The following is a 19,692-nucleotide window of genomic DNA, read 5'->3' as shown; positions in this document are numbered from 1 at the left end:
AGTGCCTCCCCTAGAACCCTGGGCTCTTCCCTGTCAGAGCACTTATACTGTGTTGTGATGGTTTTCAAAAATTGTTAAATAAATGAATGTATAATTACATTAATTAATTAAAATGAAAAGCCATTAGACATAGAATCAGAACTATCTGTAGCTGTGTGTTATTTATTCTCCAATCCCAGCAGGACATGATGGCTTATGCCTGTAATTCCAATACTTTGGGAGGCTGAGGCCAGGGGATGGCTTATGCCCAGGAGTTAAAGGCTGCAGTGAGCTGTGATGATGCCACTGCACTCCAGCTTGGATGACACAGCAAGACTCTGTCTCTAAAAAAAAATTAAGTCAGGGGCAGTGGTTCACGTCTGTAATCCCAGCACTTTGGGAGGCTGAGGTGGGAGGATTGCTTGAGCCTAGGAGTTCGAGATCAGCCTGGGCAACATGACGAGACCTCATCTCTACTAAAGGTTTTTAAAGTTGCCGGGTGTGGTGGTGTGTGCCTGTAGTCCCAGCTACTCAGGAGGCTGAGATGGGAGGATCGCTTTAGCCCAGGAGGTTGAGGCTTCAGTGAGCTGTTTTTGTGCCACCACACTCCAGCCTGGATGACAGAGTGAGAACCTGTCTCAAAAAAAAAAAAAATGATAAAATAATATTTTAATATCCCATGCATGTATTCTCTCCTTTTAGAAGGAATCCCTAAAGTTTAGTGATAGATGTATTCAACTTTAAATATTTTCAAGCCCCTCAAAGTAATTTTCATCCAGTCAAGGAACTGCTAACACTTTCTTACCCCTTCAGAAGTCTCTCATACCTTGGGAAAGAACTGAAACACCTCTTAAATATGCCTTCACAACTGGTTCAATGGAAATAACATAGAAAGTTTGTTGAAAAATAAGGCAGTAAAGATTTTCCGATGTCTCTTATTAGCTCCCATTTATTTCTTTATCTAATGACCAACTGCTAACTTCCAAGATCAATAGAGATTGAAGACCCAAGGTACTCATAAACTTAGATACACAAGAGATATTTTCTTCGAATTCAGTTTCAGAGTCTGCGTGTTATAGGAATAGTGAAAACTTAGCCTCAATAAAGCTAGGGACTCCACCTACCTTCCTCCTAGGTTTGCATATGAATTCCAGAGTAGTTTATATAATGTCACAATGTCATCTGTCTATGCTGACATATGCTGAGGTTTCCTATCAGCTGCCCAATCTGCAGGCATGGTTTTCTACCAGCATATTTCCTATCAACATGTCCCCTTTGGTCTGGCCCAGTCTGTGCTAGCACCTCATACACAGGCAATAATTCTGCTGCTACTGCAGTATGCTGGAGCCTGGGGACCCCTGGAAGTTGTTTAAGCCCATTTATCTAAAGCAGAGGGTCTCAAACTAGCAGCCTGTGGCCACTTCAAATCTGCACATGTTTTTCGACCTGCATGATTATATCAGTTATTTATCACTGCTTAACAAACCACCCCAAAATTTAGTAGTGTGAAATATGCCATTCTATTTGTTCCCCAATTCTGTGGCTCAGCAGTTTGAGCCAGATTTAACTGGTGGTTTTTCTGCTGGTCTTGCTTGGGATCACACATGTTCTGCGCAGTCACCTGGCAGCCAGACTGCCTCATTCACATGTCTGGCAGTTCCTGTGGGGCTTGCAGGGCTGTTGCCTGGACCTCTGGAGGCCAGCCCAGTGTCTTTGCACTGTGGTCTCAGGCTGCAAGAATGGGCCTTGTCCTAAGGCACAAGCATGTTTCAAACTCTGTGTCATGTTTGCTATTGGCCAAAGAGAAAGACCCTACCTCTTGATGGGAGGAACAGCAAAGTCACGTTCAAAGGGGCACACATACAAGGATAGGAGGAATTGGGGCATTTTTTGCCATCTGCCACAGGGTGGTTTCTCTCTCTCTCACTCTAATTGCCAGTGTTTAAAAATTGGAGCTTCATCTTATCTTGAAAAATCAGCTAGCCTACTTTATTCATTTACACTTCCTCCCTCGTCTGTTGGCATTTGAGTTGTGATAATGCCTAATTTACAAGATTGTTTTTGTGAAGTTAGATATGGAAAAATCTGACAAAAGCAGAAACTCAATATATGTTTTCCCCTTTCTGAACACCACTAGTCATGAAGCTGCTACCTGCCAATGACCAAGGAGAGCGGCCAAGATGAAGAACAAGGGAGTCATAGAGGAGGTGGCTGGAGAGTAATCCCTTGGTCTGTTTTAGAAGTATGGAGGCATTAGGAAACAAAACTCTCAAAGAATTTATAAGAAAACTAAACATACTTTAAGAAATTAAAAGGAGCAGTAGGAAACATAATCAGTTTGCTCTAAGTGAAATGTTGCAGGCTCTGAATGGTTCACCCGAGAACCTGAGCTCATTCCTGGGAGGCACCTGCAGAAAACTGGTTCTGGTCCCAGTCCCTGTCTTCAGGTGGCTGTGTGTAAACATCTTACCCCAGTGTAAACATCTGCAGCTGGTAAATGTCTGGGGGTTTTCTCACTGCTCTCCAGGAGACTCAGCACTGCCCTGTTCCTTCCTAGCCTGAGTCAGGACTGAGCAGAGAATCCTCCACCACACACAGCAGGCACTGTCTGCCACAGTTCCTCTCCCCGATAGCTTCAAATTCTCTGCCTTTTGAAATAAGCCTACTTTTAACTGGAATAAATAATTGGTCAATCTCTACCTCAGGTGAAGAGGAGCCAAGCCTCTGCAAACACTTAGGAACAAACTGTGTAAAAACCAAAAGCAGTTGTGTAACCGGCTAAATAAGCTTGCTGGACTTTGTCCCTGTGTATGAGTTAGGCAATTCTTTCAGCTAGTTTGAGTGACACGCTGACCAGTGAAGCGCAGTGAAGCAGTGGGAACTGGAATAGCCAAAGAGTGGTTTGAAGGAGAAAGAAGCCTTGTGGCTTTATATCCTCTGGGCCTGGGTTTCCTGAAGTCATCACACATAGAGGAGAGAGAAAATGGCTGCGTTAAAGGTAAGAAACCATCTGGCAAGTTTGCTGTGGCTTCTTCAGCCAAAATTTATGGAAGCTTCTGAGAACTCCAGGGTATCAGAGTTGGAAAAGACTTGGAGAGGCCCTGGTTCAAACCCCTGTGTTCAGAGGCTTCACTGTGGTGTCTGTGGGCACGGCTGGGGCTGAAGAACAAGGGAAAGGTGATAAACGAAAGAAAGGAAGCTCTTATTGGTCATCCCTTGCTTTTGTTCATTTCAATTATTGTCTTGGAAATCTGTAGACATCCTAAGAGCTCCCCTCCACTACGGACATGCACGTTTCTCTCTATGTCTCTTTCCCACCCCCTGCTCTGACACCTTCCCATTGCTGCAGCTTCATGGACCACTTCCGGTGACCAATTAGATATGCTTAATCTATTTCGTTAATTGAGGCTCTGAATCAGCAGTTGGCCAGTAGAAGCCCTAACACCTCCTCTAGGAAATCATTCCTTCTTTTTAGTAATGCGCATTTGAAAAGTATGTGTGGGTTATGTGCTGTTAGGTGCTAGGCATTTTAACTATGAATTAACTCATAATCCTCAAAATAAATCTGGGGTGTAGAGAGAGGTTCTTGTTTCAATTAGAAAAGTAATGCTTGGAGAGACTATGATTTGCCCAAGGTCACTGCCAATAGATGACTTGATTAGAAACAGTATGTTTGAATGCGAAGTCCAGGCTCAAAAAGGGCCCTTAGTGGCTCCTACTAGACTGGTATCTTAAGGCAAGGAAAACAGAATATGTCCCTAATATCTAAAACCATGCCTAGTGCCCCACCCAGGCTTGCATCAATGCTCAACACATGCATGTGTAACCGAACAGAACTACCCGGAACCTTGGCTCAGGCCAAGTGGACCAGACCACCCCACAACAGACATCTTCCCAGAATGCAGGGTTTGAGAAGTGCCCTAATGCCCTCTAACTGATGCTGAGTTTGAAGAATCCATCAGTTAAGGGGAGATGTTTCTGAGTTTGAAGAATCAAACACCTTCCTAATTGGTAGGAATCCTGAAAACACTCAACACCGGAGTAGACTTTGGTTTTTTTTCTTTATGCCTGACTAAAAGTTAACTCTCATTCTTTCTTTCAGCAAATATTTTGTGCTAGTGCATGATACTGCAGATTAATATAGTAGATGAACTGAGTCTGGGCTAGGTAGAGTCAAAAAAATTTCTTAAAGGAGCCTATACCTAAACTGAGTCTTAAGAGAGAAGTAGGAACTGGCAAAGTGAAGAAGGATGGGGTCTGGAGGGAAGAGTGAGTGCAAAGGCATAGCACATACAGAATGCCTGCATGCTCTAGAATCCAAAACTGTGTCAGCCAAATTTGAGTTGATGGAGGGACAGCCAAATTGAGATACCCAGGCGGTGGTTGGATTTATAGATCTGGATTTCAGGGGAGTGGGCAGGCCTAGGGGAATAGAACTGAGGGTCATGATGTCAGTGGTACGAGTTGAAGTCTTGGAAGAAATAGTAGGTAGAAACTTTGTTTTCTGATGAACATTCTATGAGGAAGTTCAGCAGAGGTTGGAAACATCTTTACCATTTGTAAATAAATTTTATGTAAAATCCTATCCTGCTGTCATGTTTAAGCAACTTATTATGCACAGCACCAGGACATCAATGTAAATTGCATGCCAGTCTTTGCTCTCAGTTTCAAAGGCATTCTTCCCTGCCTGCTGTCTAATCTTTACAAAGAAAAGTTAACTCCAGAGGTCAGGAATCCAAACACAGAAAACCAGATTGCATCATATTCATTCTAATCAATAAACATTATATAATTTTTAAAACTGTTTTGCATCTTTTATTTCTTCATTTTAATGAATATGTGAACACAAAGCCATAAATGAAATCACATTTACACAAAAGTACAATTGGGGGAAGAAAATTCAAAAGGTAATAAAATTAAATTTAAAGTGAAATACCCTATGTATTTGAGTAAGTTGCTTAGCTTCTCCCAATCTTGGTTTCCTCATTTCTAAAACGAAGAGCTTGCTTAATATTCAGGCTCTGGGCCCCACCACCAAATCCTTGATTCACTGGCTCTGGGTCTGTATGTAACAAGCTTCTGGAGTAATTCTAATGATTAGCCAGAGATGGGACCTACTATTCTACATAACTGATTTCCTGTTGCTGCTGGAAAAAATTACCACAAATTTATTGGCTTAAAACAACACAAATTTATTATCTTGAAGTTGTGGTGGTCAGAAGTGAAATTGGTTTCACTGGGCTAAAGTCGAGGTGTCAGTGTGGCTGGTTTCTTCTGGAGATTCTATGAGAGATTGTGTTTTCCTGCCTTTTCCATGGATTCTGTTTCCTCTTCTAGAGGCTACCCACATTCCTTGGTTTGTAGCCTCTTCCTCTATCTTCAAAAAAATGTATCTCTGCTTTTGTAATCACATCACCTTTTCTCCTCTTATAAGTCAAATCTCCCTTTGCCTCCCTCTTATAATGACACTTGTGATTGCATTTAGGATACACCCAAATAATTAGGATATCTCCCCATCCCAAGATCTTTAATCATATATGCAAAAGTCTGTTTGGCTAGAAAAGGTAATACTCACAGGTTTCAGGGGTTAAGCCATATATACATTTCAGAGCGAGCCATTATTCAGCCTACTGCAATAATCTGCAAGTTCCCTTTACAATCTATGTTCTGTGTTCCCATCAAGGTCAACTAGAAATATTAGACTCTTTTTCTACAGAAAAAAAAAGGTAGCAGTAGTTTCATCTCTACCCTGACTTCTCTCTCTTTCCTTCATGCCCAGTAAGAGGAAGCGAGGTGCACCATCTGTTCATCTCATCAGGTGTTACCTAGAATCAGAGTCAGGAGAAAGCACCTCATAAAACTACTCTGACAAGTAAACCATATCCTGGGGACCAGGTGAGAAAATTAAAAAGCTGTATACTCATAAGCTGCCAAATAACTGATGGTACTGAAGTCACATGGAGCTCAGGAATTTATTCTTGCATTTAGAAAGTATGCATATAATTCTCTCGAAAAGAAATGAAATCATATTTTTCTGTCAGATCAAATTATTCAGAAATCCGAACTGTAGAAAACATACAAACACACTTGCTTAATGTTAGCTTTTTAATCTTATTTTTGTACACAATATACTTTTACATAGGCACTGAACCAGCTGGAAATGAATGCTCGGATTTTCACAGCTGATAAAAGCAGAGTTCAGATTCTGTCCTTGAGCTCAATGTCTGCAGAAAGCAGCTGCGAATACTGCTTCCTTAATTCAGATGCCTTTGGCAGTGAGGGACATGGCATTTTAAAGCTGTAATAAACTCTGTACTTTTTCTCTCAGGGGATTAGAAAAACCAATTGATTTGATAGTGACTCAGCAGTTTTCACCTTCCTCTTTAGCCAGTGCGCTGCAGCTAAGATTGAGAAACGGATTCAGAACTCACACCTCTTGGTGCTTGGTGGCTCCCTTCCAAACCACCAGCTGTTCTTTCTACTTTCTTTCCTATTTTTTAAAGCACAGTCTGAATCAAGTGCTTCAGAAACATATATACTAACTCGTGCTCCAAACACATAACCCTGAACTCTCTTCTGAGGCCGGCAGTTACAAAGAATGGGGAAGGTTAATGAGTAAATCCACCAGTGCCTGCCAGAAAGCTCAGCTGTACTCCAGCCTTCTTTCCTCTCTTGCAGAGAGAAACAATGTGGCAGTTGAACAAAGCGAAGGCACTGTAATGCCCAGTGGCTTCAGTCACAGGCTGGTCTAAAATTCCATTTCACAGAATTGAAGATAATTTGGGGTTATTACCAATTCTCAGCAGCTCAAATTCAATCCCGTTGATGGTGAGCATGGGGTTCGTTTTGAGAGAAGAAAATTGGATGCAGCAGAGAATCAGAATGTTGGATGGTCTCTGCCATTTCCCCAAAGATATCATCCTAACTGCATGCTGCTGCTTTTGACAAATCGGTATATAACTTAGTATTTCTTGTGATGACAAATTTTCAAATATACAAAATATTGAGTCTGAAGGCAAAAAGAATAATTTTTCACTTCCATTGCTTCCTAGGTCATAACATTCACATCTGATATTTCTTCCAAATATAGACTGTTGTTGGCCTAATCATCACTCACACATCCAGGCTTGTTACCTCTCCATGCCACTGAGTGTTGGGTAACCTGCCCCGATATTCACGTAGGTTCTTTTCTATTTTCCCTAAGCGTCGGCCAGCTTGAGAAATAAAGGGACAGAGTACAAAAGAGAGAAATTTTAAAGCCAGTTGTCCGGGGGAGACATCACACGTCGGTAGGTTCCATGATGCCCCACAAGCCACAAAAACCAGCAAGTTTTTATTAGGGATTTTCAAAAGGGGAGAGAGTGTGCGAATAGGTGTGGGTCACAGACATCAAGTACTTCACAAGGTAATAGAATATCACAAGGCAAGTGGAGGCAGGGCGAGATCACAGGACCACAGGACCGGGGTGAAATTAAAATTGCTAATGAAGTTTCGAGCACCATTGTCATTGATAACATCTTATCAGGAGACAGGGTTTTTGAGATCAACTGGTCTGACCAAAATTTGTTAGGCGGGAATTTCCTCTTCCTAATAAGCCTGGGAGCGCTGTGGGAAACTGGGGTCTATTTCACCCCTACAGTCTCGACCATAAGAGACAGGTGCACCTTGGGGGCTGTTTATAAGCCTATTCCTCCAGGTGTGTATTCTCTTTCTCAGGGATGTTCCATGCTGAGAAAAAGAATTCAGTGATATTTCTCCCATTTGCTTTTGAAAGAAGAGAAATATGGCTCTGTTCTGCCCAGCTCACTGGCGGTCAGAGTTTAAGGTTATCTCTCTTATTCCCTGAACAATTGCTGTTATCCTGTTTTTTTTTCAAGGTGCCCAGATTTCATATAGCTCAAACACAAATGCTGTACAATTTGTGCAGTTAATGCAATTATTACAGGGTCCTGAGGCAATATACATCCTCCTCAGCTGACAGGATTAAGAGACTAAAGTAAAGACAGGCATAGGAAATCACAAGGGTATTGACGGGGAAGTGATAAGTGTCCATGAAATCTTTACAATATATGTTTAGAGATTGCAGCAAAGACAAGCATAAGAAATTACAAAAGTATTAATTTGGGGAACTAATAAGTGTCCATGAAATCTTCACTATCCACGTTCTTCTGCCATGGCTTCAGCCGGTCCCTCCATTTGGGGTCCCAGACTTCCCACAACAACTGAGAACGCTGGAGGGCCTACCCTTCACCCACTTCCACCCTTCTTATATCTCTTAAGGAGATGTGTTCAGATGGTGACATTTCGCTCACTGAGCAAGACTGCACTTTCATTACCCTGGGCTAAAATCAATTGGTATTTAAGTTAGAGCAAAGAGGGTTCTAACCCTATTTACAGCAGCACACATACACTTACATTAGAATTGGCTTTAAGGGAAAAACTCAATCAATCGACAAATTTCCACTGATTACCTTCTATGAGCCAAGACTGCCATAGTCCCAGCCTTCATGCAGCTTATAGGCTAGCAAAAGAACCAGACAGTGCACAAGAACTCACAAGTGTGTTGAGTGTTGCAAGAGTAAGTTTCAGGGGCTCTCCATGACTTACCTTGTTGAGAAACCCTTCAACTTTTTTTTTCCTCTGGGTGTAAAGTGAAGAGATGGCAATCAGAGTAGGTTCTATTGTGTCATTGTGAAAAGATTCTGGGCTGGCATGTCTCCTGAAGGCCACCCATATCTTAAAACTTTATTTTCATGCATTCACACAAATATAGATGTGTTCCATAGATGAGGCAGATAGCAGAGGCTTCTGCTTGCAGCAAGGCTAGTTTGGAGAGGGTTTTGCTGTCAGGGTTGGACCCACACACCTCTTCCTAGATGCTTTTTTTTTTCCCAGAGTTTGAAAGGGAAATGGAGTCTCAAGTTCAGGGAGGTTACAGTGTAGACCCATATATCAGCTAAGTACAGCTAAGGGTAGAGAAGTCTATGCAATATCCAGCACTCTTCTGATTAATTAGAAGTCTTTAAAATTCACAGAAAGCATATTGTCTTCCCTAAATGATTCATATGTCAAGACACAGTAAAGATATTATATGGAACATCATACACAAACATATGTCCATATAGAAATTCTTACCTTTGTAAACTGCCAACTTTCTGAAATGCTCTTTAAATCCTACTAATGGTGGTATTTATGTCTTTGTCACATACAGTACATTTCTGGATTCGGGAATGAGTGTTCCTCAGAGGATCCTCGCTGCCCAGGTTCCCTGCCAGAAGGACAGGTACGAGCAAATAAAGTGCTTAGAAGAGCTCTGAATCCTATTCCTGGATGACTAGCTTTCAGGCCAAACTGCCTCCATCCACCGTGGCTCTTCCATTCTAGCCTGTGAACTGTCTAGGGGTTTCCAAAGTCATAGGGGCAATGAAGATACAGAGCAATGACAACAAGATTAAAATTGGATTGGTGGCACAGCAGCCAATCCAAGCTAGTAAAATTAACTATAGGGTTTCCCATGGGATCCCCAAAAACCCAGGTTAAAGAGAATTCCTCATATTCCCCTTGAACACCATAGATGTGAAAATTATGATAAAATAACAAGGTGCTTTAACATGTATGCACAAAGATGTTCATACTAGTGCTGGCTAGAAAAGCAACAACGCAGTAAAAAAAATATTTTCAAAACATTTTGAAGACTGTATCATGGCATAAAAAATCCTCATTTCTTAAAAAAACAGAAAAAAATGCCTGATTATTACAGGGTTACAGGTATGATAGGGTCACAATTTTGGAGGATAAGAATGCAAGGAAAAATACCAACATGTTAACACTCGGTTATTTCTGGTTGTGAAATAATGGGTGATATCGTATAGTTTATAAATTTTCTACAATAAATATATATTACTTTTATAATCGCGTGGCAAGTCACATCAAAAATTGTTACAAGAAACATATCGGGTTGGAGATGGTCATGTGCAGTGGCCCAGAGCATCCCCATCCCCCTACTGAGTTGGTTGGTGGGAAGGTGGGATGCTTTTCAGATGGGAGTAATATTGTTTATTGCATCCTTTGTTTCAGAATAATCCTCAGGTCTGCCCCTACAATCTCTATGCTGAGCAGCTCTCAGGATCGGCTTTCACTTGTCCGCGGAGCACCAATAAGAGAAGGTACAAGGATTAGATGAATTCTGACCTGCAGACTGTGGGAACTATGACAGGGACTTTGTGCTGCCTCCTTCCCCTGGGCCACAGCCTCCCAGAGCTTCCCAAGATCCTGCTTCTTATAGGCTATGGTCTGGGTCATGGTCAGAAAAGAATGAACTTCCTGCCAGCTAGCACCAAGTGACTGGTGGAAGAAGGTGAAGGAAAGCTGCACAGAGCTGGGAAAATACAAATGTCCAGTTCCATTTACAAATTATCTCCTATACTCAGAAGGAAATATTCCTAATAGTTTGGCCTCCTTCTAAAGACTGTCCTGTTGAGTTTTGGCTTGGGGTTTACCTGTTTTGTTTTGTTTTATAATGACTAAGTCACAATTATGGAAGATTCAGAGCAGTATCTTTCTCAGCTGACTAGAGGTATGTTCTTTGCAAGAAAATGTTGGGTAAACGAAGCTTGGATAGCTAAAAAGTCATGTATTATGGCCCATTGTGGTTTGAATTAATAAGGTTTTTACTCTGGTATTTGCCCTTGCTAGAAACTAGCATATTCATTTACATAGTATGCCACGTTCCATGTTTGCTCTAATCCTACATCCAGGTCAATGAACATGATCCCTTGATTAACTCATATCAGGCAGGTTGGATGCAGTATTTGTTATAGTTTTGGGAGGCAGTAAGTGTTATGATTTAAACAAATAGTGTCTAATTATAAAAATTTTAGGCTAAGGCATTTGTGAAGAGGAATGCTGCTGATATCAGAGACTTGGGAAGAAGGGCATGTGGTCTTGTACTGCTTAGCAGCGCAGCCTGGGTTTATCTCCACAGGTCCTTCTGAGAAGCAAATGAGATAGTAAGTACAAAACTATAATGGACCATACAAATGATAAAGATTGCGTGGTTTAATCATGGCCACCCTGGAGGCAGGCCTCCTGAGTATAAATCCTGGCTCCTTTTCCAGCTGTATGGCCTTGGGTAAATCATCTGCCCTCTTGGATCTTCTAGTTCTTCATTCATAAAACAAAGATAATTATGGTACCTATTTCATAGCTGTGGTGAGGATTAAAAGAAAGGATGTGTGTAAAGCACACTAGCTTAGCTTAGCACATTAGCTTAGCTTAGCACATTGCCACAGGCACATGGTTAGTGCTCAGTTAATGCTAGTTATTGTCATAATAACTATCATTAAGTATTGCCATCATAGCAGAGTTTCTGCCTCATTTCCAGGGTATCTCTAGGAGGCTGTCAAGAGAACTGGGCATGATATATGGCAAGTGCTATGTTACAATGTCAGTATTAACAGTACTTTTCTCTCAATAGATATATGCATGGAAAGAGGAAGAGATAGAGAAAGTTTTCTATACATGTCAAAAATCAGGGGATAATTCCTCGTTATTTAATCATCTTTCTCTCTCTCTCTTTCTCTCTCTCTCTCTCTCTCTGTCTCTCTCTGTCTCTCTCTCTGTAAGCCCAAATAGGGTAAGGTAAGCACGCAGATAATTCTGTCCATTCTAATTTATGACAACCTGTCCTCTATGACTATGTTCTTGACTTTATGGCCCATTCCCTAACAAGCCACCTGGTCTCCGGATTCTGTTGCCTGTCCCCATTATTCAGCAATATCTTCAGCCAGCAGGAGCTGAGCTTTGTTCCAGGAGGCTGAAAAGGAGCTGTTGGCATTTCATTAAGAAGCTGGCACTGTTCCCTGAATCAGAATTAAATCTCTGTTCAGGGCAATGTAGTGCTGCCTGGGGAGTTTTATAAACTCAGCTAAAAAACAAGGGACACTAGGTATGGCTCACCCATCTATTTAGAAGAACTCCTCAAAGATATCCACAAGAATTTTGTGGAAATGCTTCCCACTCAAAATCTCCAGTGGGAAGATAGGACCAGTCCTATCCACAAGTAGGCCAGCCTGAAATTCTTAGTTATTACTCATCAGAACCATAGCATGCAGGGCCACCACGAAACTATTGAAGAGTCTACCTACCTACCTACCTACCTACCTATCAAGGATTTTTATTAGATTAGCTAGCTGATTGATCCCTTGGGTCTTGAAAAGGCAAGAGTCTGGAGAGAGAATTTGGAAAATGTGGACTGTGATAAAAATTCAGAAGATTAAGAGAAGAAAGGCAATTTAACAAACACCTAATAAGCCAGCAGCTACTGTATGCCAGGCATTTTTGGTACACAAACTCTTTGAGTTCTCACAACAATCTTAGGAGACAAGGATGAAGAACATAAGGTTCAGGAAGTCTAGTAACTCTCCCAGGATCACACAGGTGGTTCCAAGACATACACACATGCTCTGAACTTCATATACTGGGAGCTGGAGAGGCTTAGTAAGACCAAGGTCTGAGGTCACATCATCAAGAGATGGAGGAATCAAATGGAAACTAAACAGATCTAGCCCTTTTTCCCCCAGATGGCTCAATGTTGGGCCAGGCCAACTCAACTCACTGAGCTAGACTGTCCTTGGTCTTGAAAGGGCCAGAGCCTGTTGATTCAGGTCTGGTCTTCCATTGTCCTTCTGTATTTTGTCAGGGTAGTAGCCTCTGAAAGGACTTGGGTACCTCTTAGTGAGCTTCAATGTCCCTTCCAACTTCTGGAAGGTCTCATCCTGGTGTCCTTTCAGATTCCTTTATCAGAGTCTTCTTCCCTTCCTGAAGCCTGAGATCTGGTCCTGGTAGAGAGGACACACTTTAAAAAGAAAAGAAAGAAAAACAAATAAAGGCATAAATGTACTACAATAAAACATGGACACACACTCTTATAATTTTGGAGTACAGAAGTGTTAATTTATTTTTATTTTATTTTAAGTTCTGGGGTATAGGTGCAGGATGCGCAGGTTTGTTACATAGGTAAACATGTGCCATGGTGGTTTGCTGCACCTATCAACCCATCTCCTAAGTATTAAGCCCAGCATACATTAGCCATTTTTTAAATGCTCTCCCTCCCACAACTCCCACCCACCAACTGGCCCCAGCGTGTGTTATTCCCCTCACTGTGTCCATGTGTTCTCATTGTTCAGCTCCCACTTATGAGTGAGAACATGCGGTGTTTGGTTTTCTGTTCCTGCTTTAGTTCGCTGAGAACATTGGCTTCCAGTTCCATCCATGTCTCTGCAAAGGACATGATCTCATTCCTTTTTGTGGCTGCATAGTATTCCATGGTGTATATGTACCACATTTTCTTTATCCAGTCTATCATTGATGGGCATTTGGGTTGATTCTATGTCTTTGCCATTGTGAATAGTGCTGCAATAAACATATGTGTGCATGTGTCTTCATAACAGAATGATTTATATTCTTTTGGGTATGCACCCAGTAATGGGATGGCTGGGTCAAATGGTATTTCTCATTGTAGGTCTTTGAGGAATCACCACACTGCCTTCCACAATGGTTGAACTAATTTACATTCCCACCAACAGTGTAAAAGCATTCTTATCTCTCCACAGCCTCTCCAGCATCTTTTTCTCTTATAAATTAATATCAAAAAGACAAATAAACCCAATAAAAAATGATAAAGGACTTTTACAAGTAATTCATAGAAAAACTATAAAGAGCCAATAAACAAATAGACTTGTTTTTTGGAAATATTTTGTATTTTCTAACTCATAATAAAGGAAATACAAAATAAAATGAGATACTAATTTTCACCTAAAACACTAAAATTTTTAATAATACTCCAGATTTGTGAAGGTGTGGGTGAGCAGGCACTCTCACACATTGTTAGTATGATAATAAAGTGTTAAAATGATCTGATAATTTTGTTTAGAAATGCATTGGATGTATCTGAAAGAATATATAAGAAATATATAAGAAAATCACTAAGCTCTGATGCCTCTGAGGAATAGCCCTGAAGAAACTGGAGGAGGAAGGAGCCATTTACCTTTCAGGACTTTTTTAATTACTTGAATTATTTTTACCTTTGGCATGTACTACTTTTGTAATTTTAAAGGAGAAAATTGATTTATTATTTCAGAAATAACAAAGATACCACCCATATTCTCTCAAGCTACGTAGAACTCATTGTTCTTGCCTTCCAGAGCAAGGACTAGCATCCTATGATACACATAAGCTAATGTTTTTCTATGGATTTTCCTACACAGATATCCCTCAAGGTACTTCCCCTTCCTTTATAGTTTTTAGAAAAGACAATTCTTCATTTTTTGGCAGCATGGAAATAACCATGAGTCACAGTCCATTTGAAGCATGATGGGTGGAATGAAAAAGTGAGAAGAGGCCAGGGCTGTGGGCAGGAGATGGCCATTAAAAAGTGATGCTGTTACACTGCTTCACTGCTTCACACATTAGAGCCCACAGGTCGCTGTTGACTTGAGTGTCTTCCTAATGGTACTGCCTGAGCCATTCTGTGTATCACTCAGAACATTACTCTAAAGCTTGTATATCTTGTATGCTTTTCCCTCTAGCTGGCTGTATAGGATTCTACCTTCAGTTTCTCACAAACCCTTTGAATCCATTGATGAAGGCTATGTCACTCACAACTGGGATGAAGTTGATCCTGATCCTAACCAGGTAACCTGGTCCTGTGAATTGAAGCATATCATATGCCCAAAGACTTGACTAGAAATACCTAAATAGAATACCATGGTCATTGAAAAAAATAGATAGTTTTTTAAAGGATTATTTTAATAAATGCTAAAGTGTGTCTGTTTTCTGCTCAAACTTGGGTGGTGTATTAGTCCATTCTCATGCTGCTATGAAAAAATAAACAAGACTGGGTAATTTATAAAGGAAATATTTTTAATTGACTCACAGTTCTGCATGGCTGGGGAGGCCTCAAGAAACTTACAGTCATGGCGGAAGGGGAAGCAAACACATTCTTCTTCATATGGCGGCAGGAGAGAGAAGTGTTAAGCAAAATGGGGAAAATCCCCTTATAAAACTATCATATCTTGTGAGAACTCACTATCATGAGAACAGCATGAGGGTAACCATCCCCATGATTCAATTACCTCCAACCATGAAGGTCCCTCCCACAAAATGTGAGGATTATGGGAACTATAATTCAAGATGAGATTTGGGTGGGACACAGCCAAACCATATGAGGTGGGAATTTTGGAACTGATTGATTGATTATGTATATACATATTGTTAAAAGAAAAACCTTAGACAAATCTAATTTAACAGAGTTTAATTGGGCAAAGGACAATTCACAAATTATTCTACCTGAGCCAGGATAGGTTCTGAGAGACTCCAGTGCAGACACTAGTAGAAGACGATTTATGGACAGAAAAAGGAAAGTGATGTACAGAAAACAGAAATGAGGTACAGAAATAGCCAGATTGGTTGCAGCTCAGCATATGACTTACTTGAACACAGTTTTAACAGTGTGTCACAATGATTGGCACAAGAGTAGGTTACACATCCAATTAGGTTATGGTTCACTGTGTATGGAGAAAGCTTTAGGCAGAACTTAAAATATGTAAGGAGGTAGCTTTAGGATAAACTTGATTAACAGTCTGCGTGTGTGTGTGTGTGTGTGTATGTGTGTGTGTGTGCACACGTGCACTTAAGCTTGTATTTTTCTAGCCTAATGGCATATAGATGGACACAGGAGTAGTTCAGACTTAGTAGAACTGCTCAGGTGAATTGGATGAGTGGAAATTTTATAGGTTGGTCAAAATATCTACATGCTCATAGGTTTTTTTTGTTGTTAATCTAAACTTACCACGAAATATAGAAAACACATTCAATACAGACAACTTTGAAGAGAGGCCTTTGAAATCTGGCATAGGGGTGACAGTCTTGCTGTCTGGGCTGAATTATGCAAGTCTACTGTGGTCACAGATCACTACCACAGTCTCTTCAGACCTAGGACTTCCATTCTTTTTCTAGGAGTTTCCTCCTTTTGATCTAGTAATAGTGGGCGTTTTCTCTGCTTATCGGTATTACTTACGTACTCTGCTTGCAGAGTATATAAGATAGAATGAGACAGAACAAGTACTATAGCAATGAGATAGACCCAGTGCTATAATGGACTGAGCTCTCTTTTTTTTTTTAACCTTCTGAGAACCCCAGTATATTGCCTTCGTCCCTGAGTTTAGGTACGTGTCGCTGATAATGGGTATGTAGGGCAGGAAGAAAAACAGACCTGGGTTTGCATCCCTGCCCCTCTACTTACTAGCTGTGTCTTAAGCTATGATGTTTCAACTGTAAAATGGGATGATAACATCTCCCTCACAGTGCTATTGTGAAGATTATGAGAGAATAGGTGTGAACCTGCTTTGTACAATGCCTGGCATGTGATAGGCAAGAACCATGATTCTGATACAGCTATTTATATTTACCTGAATTTACATTATTCGGGTAAATTTATTTCTTCATTTTATATTATTTTTTACTCTGAAGTCTTCTTCTGCTCTCTTTCCCTCCCTCCTACTCTCTCTCTCCCTCCCTCTCCCCCTGCCACTTTCCACAGCCCAAGGAAATCTCCTGCTTCCCCTTTGTTTACCATGATACTTTGTCTACACCTGCAAATCTCCCTCCCCTAAGTGCTTAGACTTTTTATAAGAAAAAAGTCAAAATAATTTATAGACACCTTTGGTTTCCTGCCCATTTCTCTCTCTTGTCTTAATTATGGAAATCTCAGCAAAATAAGCATCTGCTACCACCCCTCTCTACCAGGGACAGGAAGGGAGGGAGGCATTTAGGGTGGAAAAATGTGAATTGGTATTTAAAATATTGTCTACCTCACAGCCACTTTGAAACTAAGATATTTTGTCTAAATAACTGACCCTTAAACTTGTATGAAGTTTAATGCATAAAGCAGACATCCTCCCTGGTCCCCAGCTGGCCTATATATTGCCTTTAAGCACATTGTAAAATGCAGCCCCTATTCTAACCTCCAACCCCCTCAGACTCAGTCCCCCACACAAAAGGACACAGACTAGGCATTCAGCTCTTCCCTTTCCCCTTCAGTTGGACAAGGCACTTGTGCAGGGCACAGCTTGCACAACCAACCTGGGCACCCTGACTTCACCTCATTCTTGAGTCTCATGTGGGTTCAAGTAATACGGGTGTAGTAATTATGTATATGAAATTAACTAAATGGGGAATTGTAAGAAAAGTCCATGGGAAGATTTGGATAATTTAAATTATTATTTATAATGATAAATAATTATTTATTATTATTTTGCTTCAAGATAGCAATCAAATCACTAGTGGTTAACAGGGTAGGCTGGGGAGTTCCAGGGCTCCTGCCTGCTCATATCAATCACAACAATTTTCTAAGCCTCTCAACCTTAATAAATCTTCATAGATTTGTTTGTAGTTGTGTGGACAACAGTGGAGCCATACTTCTTTTATGTAGTTTTATTCAGGGTAGGGGGTTAGGTTTTAAACCTAACCTTCAAGGAAAATATGTGATGTGACTCTACTTTGAGTGTGATGTGTAATATGCTCAGTAATATACCTTTATTATATATTATTATTTCCTTGACTGTCATTGCTATATTTTATTTAATATGAATACACCCTTTCATAGGAATTATTTTGGAGTTTGGGTGACATATCCATGGAAGATAATCTTGTTCGAATAGAATTTTTCTAGCTTTGTCTTTTTTTTTTTTTTTTTTTTTTTGAGACAAGAGTCTCACTCTGTTGTTCAGCCGGGAGTACAGTGGTGTGATCACAGCTCACTGCAGCCTTGACTTCCCAGGCTCAGATGATCCTCTTACCTCAGCCTCCCAAGTAGCTGGGAGTACAGGTGTGCACCACAATGGCCAGCTAATTTTTTGTATTTTTGGTAGAGAAAGGGTTTCACCATGTTACTCAGGCTGGTCTCGAACTCCTGGGCTCAAGCGATCTGCCTGCCTGAGCCTCCCAAAGTGCTGGAATTCCAGGCATGAACCACTGCACCCAGCTTAGCTTTGTCTGATTATATGAGTAAAATATACTTATAAAAACCCAAAAATATTGTAGAAATTAATAAAATATTACTGGAAGTCTCCCATCATAAGTGAGAGTCAAGTATATAATTTGTACATGTTAATTCATTATTTCATAAATAGTTGACATACATTTTGACCAGGAAGTTTGAAGCAACTGGATTAAAAAGCTTGAGTTAATACAGAGGCATCAAAATAGCTGTATCAGGGCGGGCATGGTGGCTCATGCCTGTAATCCCAGCACTTTGGGAAGCCAAGGCTGGCGGATCACCTGAGACTGGGAGTTCGAGACCAGCCTTACCTGAGGTCAGGAGTTCGAGACCAGCTTGACCAACGTGGAGAAATGCCACCTCTACTAAAAATACAAAATTAGCCAAGTGCAGTGGCGCATGCCTGAAATCCCAACTACTTGGAAGGCTGAGGCAGGAGAATTGCTTGAACCCAGGAGGCGGAGATTGTGGTGAGCCAAGATTGCGCCATTGGACTACAGCCTGGGCAACAAGAGCAAAACTCCGTCTCAAAATAATAATGACAATAATAATAATAATAGCTGTATTAGAAGTTTCTGCTTGTTTTCTAGTAGACCCTCAGCCCATATTTGTTCCTCTTCTCCCTGCTTCCCATGTTGCCCATTCTAACCTATGGTTAGAATGGCTTTGCTTTTGTCCTTGAACTTGTTGCCTTTCTTCTGTTTTGAATTTCCTGAACACTTTCTATATGGTAGCCACCAAATGAATTTCTTCTCCAATATCTTCCCTGCTCCTTTGAGACCTTGTCTTCACACACACTGGGAGAGATGTGCCTCAGTGTCTCCGTGTCTCCGTGAACACCGGCTCCATCCAGGTAGCAGCTTATGATCTTTCTGACTTGTGACCTCTGTCACCCGCCAACTACTTCTGTTTCTGTGATAAACCCTGGCTGATCTTGCAAAATCTACCCTTTTGTCTTTTTTTTTTACACCTTCTTTACACGTTAATATCTCTTTCCAATTTTATACTTCATTATTTAACCACAGCATTTTGCATTCATCACTTTCTCCCTCATAACCTCCTCCAAATATGTTCTCCAGACTCTCAGCAAGAAAGGCTGAGAAATTTATATTTAGGTACCCCTCTGACAGTCCTTCCCAGCTGAAGCCTGTGTGATAGGTATGTCTTCACCTGTCATAGACCAAATCCAATATTTCATCAGCTTCACCAACTATCCACATTAGTCATCTCTGGGAATTTGAAGACCTGAGGATTGCCTGATGATTCCTCCAGTGTAACATTTAGTCCCAAAGGCAGCATCATGCAATATGCAATCATCACTGTCATCTTTGACACCCTCTCGGGAAGACTGGGGGCTGCTCCCCCTAAAGCCTTCATTTCTTTAGTGTATATTTAATCAGTTATCCAAGAATTAATGCAACCTTTTTTTGAGTGTATTTAAATTCAGCCTGAGGACATAAATTCAATTCATTAATATCTCACATAAGAAGTATACCTAATTTTATGTGTCTGTCTCTAACTTCTGAAGTCTGAGAATTTAATTAACTAATCTACATCCAATTTAACCACAATTTTACAGATTTCAGCTAGAATTCCTGAATTCGCATTTCTCTTTAAGGGTCTTTTAAAATTTATTTTTCTTATTATTTCATCTC

General features: G+C 40.7%; 1 protein-coding gene across 3 annotated transcripts in view; it reads left to right on the top strand.

Moving 5' to 3' along the window:
• The first annotated feature begins 2,438 nt into the window (after positions 1 to 2,438).
• HGD (homogentisate 1,2-dioxygenase) overlaps positions 2,439 to 19,692 on the top strand; it is a 55,759-nt gene continuing 38,505 nt past the window's right edge. The window contains exons 1-4 of one of the 3 annotated variants that reach the window (XM_055259459.2): positions 2,439 to 2,977; positions 9,191 to 9,262; positions 10,057 to 10,145; positions 14,568 to 14,673. In XM_055259459.2, coding sequence (XP_055115434.1) covers positions 2,963 to 2,977; positions 9,191 to 9,262; positions 10,057 to 10,145; positions 14,568 to 14,673 — 282 coding nt within the window. In that variant the 5' untranslated portion in view covers positions 2,439 to 2,962. Of the gene's footprint in view, positions 2,978 to 5,855; positions 5,875 to 9,190; positions 9,263 to 10,056; positions 10,146 to 14,567; positions 14,674 to 19,692 lie in introns of those variants that run through there. The other 2 variants (XM_055259460.2, XM_063630657.1) reach the window with 2 other exon arrangements.

Source organism: Symphalangus syndactylus, chromosome 21, assembly GCF_028878055.3.
Source record: "Symphalangus syndactylus isolate Jambi chromosome 21, NHGRI_mSymSyn1-v2.1_pri, whole genome shotgun sequence".
NCBI lineage: Eukaryota > Metazoa > Chordata > Mammalia > Primates > Hylobatidae > Symphalangus > Symphalangus syndactylus.
Note: the sequence above shows the minus strand (reverse complement) of the source record. Positions and strands in the feature narration are given on the sequence as shown.